The 12,325-nt window shown below is 50.0% G+C and overlaps 2 protein-coding genes across 6 annotated transcripts in view; one reads left to right on the top strand and one right to left on the bottom strand.

The window, feature by feature from the left end:
• Positions 1 to 12,325, bottom strand: part of TG (thyroglobulin) — a 249,030-nt gene that overhangs the window by 25,985 nt on the left and 210,720 nt on the right. For both annotated transcript variants that reach the window (XM_077847310.1, XM_077847311.1), the window contains 2 exons: positions 9,877 to 10,041; positions 8,695 to 8,862 (listed from right to left, as the gene is read on the bottom strand). In XM_077847310.1, coding sequence (XP_077703436.1) covers positions 8,695 to 8,862; positions 9,877 to 10,041 — 333 coding nt within the window. The remainder of the gene's footprint in view (positions 1 to 8,694; positions 8,863 to 9,876; positions 10,042 to 12,325) is intronic.
• SLA (Src like adaptor) overlaps positions 1 to 12,325 on the top strand; it is an 87,689-nt gene that overhangs the window by 18,634 nt on the left and 56,730 nt on the right. The window contains exon 1 of one of the 4 annotated variants that reach the window (XM_077847314.1): positions 2,217 to 2,487. The exons of 1 other annotated variant lie outside the window; for it this stretch is intronic. The gene's annotated coding sequence lies outside the window, so the exon portion shown is untranslated. Of the gene's footprint in view, positions 1 to 2,216; positions 2,488 to 12,325 lie in introns of those variants that run through there. 2 more of the 4 variants (XM_077847319.1, XM_077847318.1) reach the window with 2 other exon arrangements.

The raw sequence follows: 12,325 nt of genomic DNA, 5'->3' as shown, positions 1-12,325 counted from the left end.
GCAGGCCCAGTGGCCCCACCTCTGCCCTCTGCTTACGCCACTCTCAATGACATCCCACACTTGACCTCTGCTTGCCTTCAGAAATATGCTTTTCCTGGCTTTTGTGACATCAAATCTTCCTGGTTTTCTTCTAGATCTGTATCTATTGCTCTGACCTTTCTCCTGAACTCCCATCATGCTCCTGCCAATCCAAGGTTTACACCAAATCTGGTTATTTCTCACCATTACCATGCCTGCAATCCTTTTTTAAATTATCAACTTGCTTCCTGGATCTCCCAACGCAGGGCAGTCTGGTCTCTACATTCTTTGTTATCTCTTCATAGTCAACTCTATGTTGCCAGAATGCTCTTAAAAAAAAAAAATGAATCAGTACAATCACTCTCTAGTGTAAAACATTCCAGTGACTGCCCACTGCAAGTAGAACAGAATCACTCTCCTAACGCTTATGATATCTCATCTAACATATCCCACTTCCTCTGCTATACCTTCCTCTGTTATCCACAGCATTTCTTAGTCTTCCAGCCTCCTATGTCTCCACAAATAAGCCTTGACACTGGGCCTTTGCACTAGCTTTTTACTCAGATCTCCCCTGAGCCGGCCCCACCTCATCATTCAAGTCTCTGTCCTCCCTGCCAAGATACCTTGGATTCACATTTCCATTTTATTCATCACTTTTCAAGATTTGAAAGTCCTTTTTTTTTTTTTAAGATTTATCTATTTATTTTGGGAGGGGGTAGGGAGGGGGAGACTCTCAAGCAGACTCTGCCCTGAGCACAAAGCCCTATGCGGGGCTTGATCCTAGGACCCTGAGATCAAAACCAAGAATTGGGCGATTGACCAAATGAGCCACCCACGTGCCCCTCAAGATCTAAAATTCTTGGGCAGCTCCAGTGGCTTAGCAGTTTAGCGCCTACCTTCACCCAGGGCCTGATCCTGGAGACTGGGGATCGGGTCCCATGTCGGGCTCCCTGCATGGAGCCTGCTTCTCCCTCTGCCTGTGTCTCTGCCTCTCTCTCTCTCTCTCTCTCTCTCTGTGTGTGTGTGTCTCTCATGCATAGATAAATAAAATCTTAAAAAAAAATCTAAGATTCTTAATTTGCCCACACATCATTGCCTGTGTCCTCTCACTCACACATGAACTCCATAAGCCAGGAGCCTTATCTACTGGGGTTATGACTTTCCCCCTGCAGCCTAGAGGAGAGCCCCTTTGTAAGTATACTTTGGACGTGGGCAAGAATTAGTGCATGGACTGTCCCTGCCTCTTCCACCCACTGTGGATGTCCAGGGACAAGCAGCCCGCTTCTCCATCAGGCACAGCAGGCCCAGTGCCTAGGGCCCGCCGTGACTTTAGGGCCCACGAGAAAAATGTTCCTTTCAATTTCTTTTAAGACCAGAAGAAAAAAAAAATAAATGGATCATAATGAATATGTAATAACGAATCCAGCACGGCTCACATTCATCTTTACCAGCGCAGTCATAAAATATTTTTACTAGTTTGGGGGGATAAGCCAACCCCGCCGATCTCCAGCTTTCTCTGAACAGAACCTGATAATCCCACCTGGCAGGGATGCTGGCAGGACGGAGGACACTTAGACGAGGCGCCCTGCATGAGCCCGGGACCCACGGCGCGGGCGTGAAGGGCTTGCAGTGTTGCCCGGAGGCGCAGAGCCTGGGACCCGACCGGACTCCCTGGTGTTGAGAGCTGTCTCCTTTGCCTGGAAGCCTCTAGATCACACTGCAGGGGACAGGCAGGGCTGGTCTCACTGTGCCCACCGAAGGATAAAGGAACTGAGCTCAGACTGGGTAATCAACTTGCCTGAATTGTGTGACCGAAGCCAAGAACTGAGACCCATTTTTCTGCTTCCAGGTCGTGGGGCTCTCGACAGCACCCCACCGTGCACCCCGCCATGCGGGGGTCGGGTGCGGACTCTAACACCCACCCACTCAAATGCCGCTTTTCAGGAAGTGCTGTGCACCCGTTGGGACTCCTGCATGCTCCTCTGCTATAATCTGTCACCAAAGGCTTGATTTTCCTGTGCTGGGGCTGGTGCCAGCGCCTCGGGCTGCCAGGTGCTGCTTCCAACTCTCAGACGGGCTGCTTTCCCCTCCTCACTCCCCGAAGGGCCCCCACTCCACCTGCTCCTGGACGGGACCAGCTCCTGCCCAAGCTCGGGGCACGGTGGCGGCGCTGTTTCTGATTTTTCTCGCCTTCCTTGGAGATGCTTGTGCTTGGAGGGGAAGAGAGAACAGTGCATCTTGGAACAAATCTGCTTTTGATCATGCAAATTAATGCCCGGTTAATGTAGGCAGACTGTCAATTTCACCAGTTAGAGAGAGAGAGAGAGAGAGAGAGAGAGAAAAGAGGGAAAAAAATCCCTACCAGAGCGACTGATGAATTTCAACAGAAAGCTGCTACTTCAGAAAATAAGATCATTCTCCGAGAGCGGAGGCTTTCCAGGCATCTCAGGCAGCCGTGATGCTCCACGGGTATGTGTTAACTTTGCTGGTGTCATTAGGACTCTCTGTGTGGCCCATGGCTGGCCTGGGGTGGTAGGTGGGTGAGGGTCTTCACACGGACTTGCTGGCAGCCCTGCCCACCCACCCCTACATGGTCTGTCGGATTTGGTGGGTCTCTGCTGAAGTAATGGGTGGGTCCAGGGGCTCACTTGGGGTGGGAGGGACGCCTCCCGCTCCTGTGACTTCCCCTGGGAAGCCGGACCGTGTGGGTTTGTGGGTTGGGCTCTGGATGGTATGAATGCAGGGCTGGCATAAGGAAAAGCATGTGTGGGTGTCTACCACGATTTGGAAAACTGGCTCAGGTCAGGCGAGGTGATTCAGTGGTTGTGTGTCCTTTGTATTTCTGCTTTCTCTGGAGAAGTCTCTGGATCAGGGAAAATAGCTCTGGATACTAATCCTAATCATACAACTGAAGAATTAGGTGAAAAACTAATATTTATTGAGCACGTACTACCTGCAAGATATGGATGCATAGGTGATTTCATTCAACATCTTAGTGAGGATATTGACTGGTAATCTCCCAGTTTTACAGATAAGAAAACTATGGCTCAGGTGTTGGGGAACCCAAATGCTCCTCCTGCTGCCTGGGGGACAGGGTCGTGGTCAGGTCTTTGACATTCCTGCTGGTGATGCCACTGTGGCTCCAGTGGCCCCCTCCTCTGGCCCCAGCACCTCTTAAGGCCCCGTACTAGGATGTCCATCTCTCTATTTAGTGCGTATCAAACTGGATTTTCGTTATATACTTATGCTCATTTTCGATCTCCTTACTTGACTGTGAGCTCCTTGAGGGCAGGGATTGGATGTATACTTGTACCCCAAACACCCACACAGCATCTGGCACATAGTAAATGGCCTCCCTGAGTGGGGCATGACTAAACAAATAGGTCTCTGTGTTAGGAAAACATGCCTGACACCTGCTCTAGGCTGTGGTGGTTTTCTGCAATGTTCTGCTTCTTAGCCCAGATGGGCAGGAGGAGCTGGGCTGACGTAGAAGGATTCAGGAGAAGGAATTGCTGGGATTGAGGCTCTCGGGAACATGCCAACCTGGGGTTCCCCTCAGCTAATGGTAGCTGGACCCAGGTCCTATGGAACCTTCTGGGTGAAATGGAGAAACCCACAAACTGAAGTCTGAATGAGGGTCATGAGCAGGCTGAGGCAAGGAAAGGCAACCCAGGGGCTTGTGTGAGCAGGATATTATGATTTAAAAGAGTAACTTATACTGTGTGTAGAGAGCAGCTGGTAGCTGGGTTCCGCTTGTGTGTCTACACTACAGTGTTGCGGTCCTGTTGTTGGTTAGGATTCTGAGGATTCCTCTGGCCTGTGAGTGTGACTGGGAGGGTACAGGTGGTGCTGGTGCATTTGCCCTCCCTGCCCTAGAGTTTGGTATACATGGGGTTGGGCACAGAGTTCCCCATTTGGAGCCAGAGATCTTCAGTGGAGACTTGGCTTTGTAAATGACTGGTTCAATGATCTTGGGACAATCATTAAATCTCTGGAAGCCTTCTTCCTCAGTCAAACTGTGTTAAATATCAGTTTGTGGGCCTCTACCTCGCAGGGTCTTGGTTGAGGTACAGTAAGAATGGAGGTGGGACTGCGAGGCCCTTTGCACATGGCAGCCCTTGGTCTAGCTGTGTTTGTGTCCATTGGTGGGTGGGGAGCCCTTAGAGGGAGGACCTGGCTTTTCCCAGAGTGCTGTAACAGGAAGGGGATGCCTTTGGACTTAGATCTGGATTTGAATTTTGCTCTCTCTCTGAACTGCTCTCCTGTCTGAATAGATAACAAATCATAGATCATAAGGTTGTTAGAAGGCGGATTATATCCTAGAAGACTCCTAGGTTAGCTTCTGGCACATTGTCAGGTCGCCCTAATTTCATTCTCTCAATCTAAGGAGGAGTCATTGAGCCCTTATTGTATACCAGGTACTTTCGTAGCACTGGAGATAAAGCAGAAAGCAACACTAATAAAGTTTCAGTGCTCATATTCTAGTTGGGGAAGAAACACAATAGACAAAGTATAGTATGTCAAGGGGCGGAAGTGCTGAGGACGGGGAACAGGATAAGAGGGAGAAAGAACGCTGGAGATATGGCTGCCTTTTCCATCTGGGTGGTCTAGCAAGTACTCTGAAGAAGTGAGGAAGTGAGTTATCTGGAGAACATTCTAGAAGAGGGAAGGGCACATGTCAAGACACTAAGATGGGAGCATGCTTGGCATATTTGAGGAACACCAAAGCGATTAGTTGGGATTAAGTGCAGTGAGCAAGGGGGGGCAGCAGGAGGTGGGGTCAGAGAGGAGATGGGGGCCTCATTGGGTTGTGGTCATCGTAAGGACCACGGTTTTCCTCTGCAGGAATTGAGGCCACTAGAGGGCTTTGGCTGGGGTTCGGGGGCGGGGATAGGATCTGACACTATGTAGAGGGATGGCTCTGGCCACTGTGGTCCTCACAGATCACAGGGGATGCAGGGAGCTAGTTGGGGGCTCCACTGTGGTCCTCAAAGATCACAGGGGATGCAGGGAGCTAGTTGTGGGCTATTACAAAAGTCCTGGAGAAAGATGGTGGTATGGTTCAGGGTGAGGGCAGAAGAGGTGGTGTGGGGTAGTTGGATCCTGGGTGCAATTGGAAGATAGAGCCAGCTGGGTTTGCTGACGCGGTGCTGATAGGATGGAGAGGAGCAGAGTCATGATGAATGTTAGCCTGCAGCCCTGCATGCAAAAGCTGGAGTCACTGTTTACTGAGATGCATTCAGCAGCACATGCTCACTGAAGCAGGCCACAGAGGAGTCAGCAGATCCTTCTGGATGTGTTCGGGGCTGGAAGCTATGAGACATCTCACTGGAGATGGCAAATAGACTCTGGGCCAAACCAATCTCGAGTCCAAGGGAAAAGGCCAGGCTGGAGGTATAAGGCTGGGCTGGAGGGACCCATTCCAGAAACATCAGCACCTAATGGCATCGGAAGGGTGGTGCTGGCCTCAAACCCGTCCATCACTATTCCTGACCCTCTCTCAGTTCCTCAGATGAATTCTTGGCAGGACTAAGGCTCACGAAACCACTCAGTGGCCAGACTGGCACATGTTCAGAAGAGAAGGAGCAGAGAAGTGAAGCAAGAGAGGAAGGCTCTGGCCAGGAGTAAATGTGCCCAGGACAGCTCTGGCCCAGGACTGACTGGGGTTTGGATAATCAATTGTGAAACAGGGCTGCCTGGTGCTTAGCCCTGCCCTCCAGCACCCTCCCTATGCTGGTGCCTGCACATGAGGGCACACTTGCCCAGCCAGGCCCTGGTGTGGGCAGGGAGCTCCTGTCGGCAGACACCATCTTTCTTCGCAAGTGCCCCAAGGAAACATCTCCTTGAAAGCCTCAGTGGGAGAGTCAATGGGAGGAATGGAGATACATTGCTAAGGAGGGATCCCAGTTGTCTGGATCCAGACTCCTGGCTGGGGTGGGATCGGGGGCTCAGAGATTCAGGACAGAGCCAGGAGACTCCCAAACATACTGCAGGAGAAGAGGAAGCCTGAGGCGGCCTCATGGCTACACAACCCTCCTACAGTGGCCTGGCATAATCAGATCATCAGACTGGGGTTGTCCTCTGGCCCACCGCAGCCCCAAACCTGCTGGTAAGAGCCCCCCATCCTCAGACCTGCAGGCAGAGGGGTATAGGAGCTAGCTGCCAGGGCCTGTATCCTCCCACCCGTCTAGAATGATTCCCAGACTCCTGGGCATAGAAAAGTCGTCCTTCTCTCTAGAGTCAGAGACGGCTAAGATAAATTTTCAGGACATGGTCCAAAGAACGAGAGCTGTGAGGATATAGTCTCTTCTGCACAAGGATCCCACATCCCCGTGGGGCAGCATAAAATGAGATGTTGCATGGAGAAGGGTCCAGGGAGAGTGGCTATTTCTTTCCCTGGTGCCCATGCCACAGGGCACCGTCTCTGGCAAGGAGCTCTACAGGGTGCAGCATACATCTAAAAACATTCATTTCTTTCTCAGGCTTTAAATTTGTTATGTTTTCATGAATCTTTTATAGCAATTCAGCATATTAGTGCAGCAATACACATGTATATGATTTATACTTACATTATAAAGGGGTAGATCAAAAGCCATTCAAAGACCCACTACTGGGGAGAAGAAAGGCCCAGGGCTTGTGGTGGAGAAGGGGCATCTTTTCAATGCTTCCCAAGCGTCAGCCCAGCTCAATAATTAAGTTACAGCCCCTTGAAGTAAGGGCTGTGTTATATGTAGGGTGCTCGGCAGGAAAACGTGGAGATGGAGCAGATGCAAAAGTTCTTTCTCGACTGGACAGGAGCTAATGGTGACTAAGTTCTGGTCTACACCGAGTCCCCCAGCCCACACATACACAAAACACTCTCCCAGCACTCTCTATGTGTCTATACATAGGGCACCTGGGGCTCAGGGGTTGAGCACCTGTCTTTGGCTCAGGTCGTGATCCCGGGCTCCCTGCATGGAGCCTGCTTCTCCCTCTGCCCGTGTCTCTGCCTCTCTCTCTGTGTCTCTCATGAATAAATGGATAAAATCTTATACAAATACACACACACACACATATATATGTTATACGTAACACACATGTGTATATGTAGTAATATTAGTAATATTAAATTCATCCTATCCCTTTTCACTCTGCTACACCTCCTGAGGTAACCGATATTAATGCTGGCTATATAACTTCCCACACTCCAACCCTTTCACAAAGAAACATAAAATTATGCACATTTACTTATTTACAGATGGATACAGGCTGGTTATTTTAACAGATATGGATGCTACCTTAATTACACAATTCCTCTGCATTCTGGCTTTTTTGTTTTCCATTTAACAACATGTCACTGGCATCCCTCAAGCCAGTAGAGATGAATCTGGTTCATCCCTTTCGCCATCTGCATAATATTTAACAGTTTGCGTGTAGCCTAACTTTGTCCACCATTGCTCTGTTAATGCGCACTTGGGCTGCTTCCAACCTTTTGCAACCATAATTCATGCTGTGATAAATACTCTTGTACATAGAGATCATGTCAAAGTGGTGTTTTTATTGCTGTAAGACAGAGTCCCCCAAGTGAGACATGTTACCGGAGGGAATCGAATAATCCAAGGCAATGCAGGATCCCATGAGGTGGCATGAATGATTTTTTTTTTTTTTAATTTCAGTTAGGCTGCCTTATATTCAACGGAGCCAGACACAGCCCCATGCAGAGTGTGTCTGTGTCTGTTCACTGTGTTTCTCGCGTGGTGACCACCATCCCAGACCTGACAACTTAAAGGATCTTTTCAGAGTGGCCTGGGATATCTGGGTGGCTCAGTGGTTGGGCATCTGCCTTTGGCTCAGGCCATGATCTCGGGGTCCTGGGATTAACACCCATGTCAGGATCCCTGTGAGGAGCTTGCTTCTCCCTTTGCTTATGTCTCTCTCTCTCTCTCTCTCTCTCTCTCTTTCTCTCTCTCTGTGACTCGTGAACAGATAAATAAAATCTTAAAAAAAAAAAAAAGAGCAGCCTGACAAGGATGGGAGGGCAGGCTGGAGGAGAGCATGCTTGGCCTCTTCTAAGGCAAGTCACATCCTAGTGAGGCATGAGGGCATCTGGTCAGAGCAGGAAGTGGGTGTTCAAACAGAAGACTATGACTTTTTCCCATTTCACCATGTCTCCAAGCAGCCAAGCGAAGTCGCCTTTGCCAGGTACATGGTAAAACACCCCCTTGCCTGCCCAGTTTTCCCAGGGAAGAAAATCAGAATGGGGCTGGGGCTTTCCTTGCCAGGACTGGGAGAGGGTGCCCTTTCGACCGCCCACCTCTGCTCCTTCAGTTCCTCAGTGGGACAAACCTTCTTCAGGGGGCAGGGGGATCCACCGCCTAGAACCCCGAAGCTCACAGATCTCCTTGGTCAGCCTCTGCTCACTGCTTCCCCCGGTGATTCACTCACAGATGGAATCTGTGAATGTGGGGGTGAAGGTGTCTGTGTTGCTCACAACCCTGCATCTGTCTTAGGTCTGAAACAATTCCCCCCATTACCATCTCCCAAGCTCCTTACAGGGCCTTTGCACAGAGTGGTATTTTAGAGATTATTTCATAAATGAGCGAGTAAGTCAGTGACTCTGGACCAAGGTCAGACTTTAAGGTCCAGAGCCACGGGGACACAGCCAACGGGGGACCTCTGAGGCTCCTCTCTGCCTACCTTCACGGCTTTCGCTCTGTTGATGAGCCCGTCATCTTGAGAACTCCCAATCAGCAGATCCACCTTTGCCCGCAGAGTCCTCTGAAGTGCTCTGGCTGGAGCCTCTCGGAGGTACTGGCCATCAACCACAGGACCCCAGTAGTGGAAAGGGCCACTCACGGCCAGGAGCTACATTGGGTGCAAAGGGATGCCATTATGTGTATGGATTTTATCCTTCTTTTAAAACAGGGTTCTAGAAGAATCAGTTGGATTGCTTTTCTTAATCATGGTTTAACTGTAGTGAATGCTGGTGCTGGTTATCCATCTGGGGCTGTGTTGGGAAATCAGAGTCAAATTACAAGAAAAACAGGCAGGAGGGATACCAGGCAAGGAGCTGGAAGGCAAATCTCACTCTGAGCAATGGGTGGTCCCAAGGGGAGCTTCCTGGAGTTTTCCCACTGAAGTGATTATAGATCCACAGGAAGGAATGTCTAAGCCTGAACCTATACGTGTGTAAGTGAGTGGGAGTAGGCATTCATGGAGGAGCAGGTGGTGGCCAAAGCCAGGATCCAACAGAGAAATTCATCAGCTGTAGCCACTCTCTCATTGGCCCATACTTGGGGGGAGCTGTGGTTCAGACCTGCTCTGGGTCTATGAGTCCAGACCCATTGCTGAAGGCATCAAACCCTTGGCTCTGAGGACAATAGTTCTTCCCACTAGTGTCACCTTCATCAATGTTAGGGATAGCCAGAGACTGTGGGCAGTGAGCAGGATCTTCTCAGGTGGAAAAAGGGAGCACATAAGGGGACGAGGTGACCCAAGTCCACTGCAGTTATGACCATAATGCTCGATCTGTGTGGCTGTGACTTGATAGAGTGTCTCCATGGTCCCAGCACAGTTAGGATCCACCCTTTACATGTTTCCCTTCATCATATCCTCCTACCCTATAAGGCCCACATTATATTTTACGGATAAAATCCAATGTGTAGAGAGATATGTCCACCTTCAGTACCTATGCCTGGTCTATTACAAGCTGGGTCCACCGACGGTGCTGGGGATCAGGTTGTGCACGTTCTAACTTCCGCCAGTCATCCACCTGCTGTGTGGTCTTGGGTGGGTCAGGTCTCCTTTCTAGGCCTGGTTTCCCATTTGGAAAAGATCAGAGAGTGTCGCTCCCCAGCCAACTCATATACAAGTGCCCACCTTGGTCTGGGCATCATTGAGGATGCTGGCAGGCTTCTGGCGGAGACAGGACACCAGTTCTTGGGTGGACGAGGTGGGGCAGCCGATCTCCTCTGCCAGAGCAGCTGCCTGCTCCTGAGCCCTCCCCTGGCTGATGACAACAGCTGGGGAGAATGCAGAGCCACCCTGGAAGAAAACACAGACTCAGGACAAATAGTCTAGATTGTATCCTCCCCCATCACCTCCCACTCAGCCCAGAGATCTCAGGGCCACATTAGGACTCTGCATCATTCATCCACACTTGGAAGTCCCAGGACCCTTCCCGGAGATGCCTACAGGCATTTGGGAGGGCAGGACTTATCACCATCCTATCAACATCAAGTGTGATCTTGAATGAGTATCTCTCTTGGCCTCAGTTTCCTTACCTGGGAAGTGCAGGCACTAGACAGAAAGACAGAAGGATCATTGACTAAATTTGTATATTGAGGCCAAAAGCCAGTAGTGGTTGACAGGGACAAAGATGAGAATTGTCCTGTGAGCAGAGAACCCTGACAGGTGGGGCCACTTCCCCCACCCTCACCTCCTGGGTCTCCTTAAATAGTAAGTTTCCTGGCTCAGTTAAGACAGAGTTAGACTTTCGAACATATGCCCACCTAGAAGGTGATGGAAACACAGTCATTGCGCAAGTACATTTTTCCAGCAGAGTCAATGCAAGTCTCTGTCAAATGCTGGCTGGCTGGGAGCCTTTCCACTCCAGGAATGCAGGCGGTGGGAACACCAGGAGGTCCATCTCCAGGCCTGGGCTGTTGGTGGGATTGGTCATCTGCCCAGGGTGGGGGAGGTGGGCTGAGTGCCTTGGCTAGGGTACAACCCCAGAGTTTTCTGTCTGTGGACCACCCCACAGCTCAGACACTGTTGCCCACTATGGCATCAGGAATAATGCAGGGTGGGGGGAAGGTTGTTCAGCAAGACTACCAGCACCATACTGGTGTTCTATGGGACTACCAGCACCATACTATTACTAGTGCCACTGCCATTGGTAACACACAGCAAGGGCCATTGATTGAGGGCTTCGGCTATTAACACAAGAGCTTCCCCCACGTCCTCTCATTTATCCTCACAAAAGCTATACAAGTTGGCTGCTGTCACTGTTCCCATTGTCACAAATATGAAAATGAAGACATCGAGAAATTCAGTAACTTGTGCAAAGCCACAAATGCTGCCAGGGTCTGACCCAGCCTACAGATGCAGGCAGCTGGGCTACAGAGTTTGTTGGGCCCCAGGACCCTGAGCAGGAAGTAGGAGGTTCTAGTTCTCTGACCAAACTCTGTAGTAAGGGGCCTGGGCTGGAAAGTCCTGTGTACTGCCCACCTACAACCACCTGCCAGTACTCACCCTCAGGAAATTTGTGTCTCGTGCAATCTCTGCAACATTGAGGGGAAGTAGGTACAATTGCCACCCCATTTTGCAGGGAGGCAAACTGAGGCCCAAGTGGAAAAAGATATTCTCACTTATGGTGTATCTAAAATGTACCTGGACCTAGGAGCTTGGCAACAACAAAAACTAATAATGATAGTTAATATGTACTGAGTAGTTGCAAAGTTTCAGGTATAGTTGTAAGGACTCCATACAAATAAACTCATTAAATCCTCTCTACAACTCTCAGAAGTAAATGTTATTTGACCCTTTATCTTAGAGAGGAGGATACTAAGGTACAGAAAGGTTCAGGACCTTGCCCAACATCACTCAGCAGGTGACTGGCAGAGCCAGGACCCCAATCCAAGCAGCTCATCTTGGCCATGCTCTCAACCTCTACATTATGACATATGTGTTTTTATACCCAGAACAAGATGCCATGTTCTTGAGCCGAATTGTACCCTCTTACTCCAATGTAAAGAGAGCACCGATTGGGCTGAATCCATAGAATATGTTTCCATCCTAGCCCTTACCCTGAACTAAACCATCAGAAACTGGTAAAAATACCAGAAATACTGCAATGGGTATACCAGAGGGTGCCGCTCTCACTGGGTCTTTGAGAAGATTCCTTGAAGCATTGCAGAGGAAAGCATTCTGGAAACTGTAAAGCAAAGTGCACCTGAGTCACTGCTGCTGTTATCCATTGTGTAAAGCAGACAAAAGACAGATGCCCAGAGGGGAGGAGATCCATCCTCCTGAGATCCCAACTGGACATATTTCCTAAAGTAAGGGAGCACATTCCGACACTGCTTCCAGAAAGTTCTAGTGGTCTTTATGCCTCACAGTCAGGATGGAGGGTCATGGGCAAAGCAAAGGCACTGCAATGAGGTTAGGCCATCCTGAAGGTAGGGCTGAGCTGAGGCCAGCACTGGGTGAGGCATATACCAAAAGTTGCAGAGAGGGCCAGGGGCTGGGGCCGGTTCTGGCCCCAAGTAGGGCTGAGGCTCCGAATCTCAGCATCTAAATACAGCCAGATGCCGCTGAACACAGCACC

The sequence above is a fragment of the Canis aureus genome, chromosome 14, assembly GCF_053574225.1.
Source record: "Canis aureus isolate CA01 chromosome 14, VMU_Caureus_v.1.0, whole genome shotgun sequence".
NCBI classification, from domain to species: Eukaryota; Metazoa; Chordata; class Mammalia; order Carnivora; family Canidae; genus Canis; species Canis aureus.
This window is presented reverse-complemented; position numbering and strand designations above follow the sequence as displayed.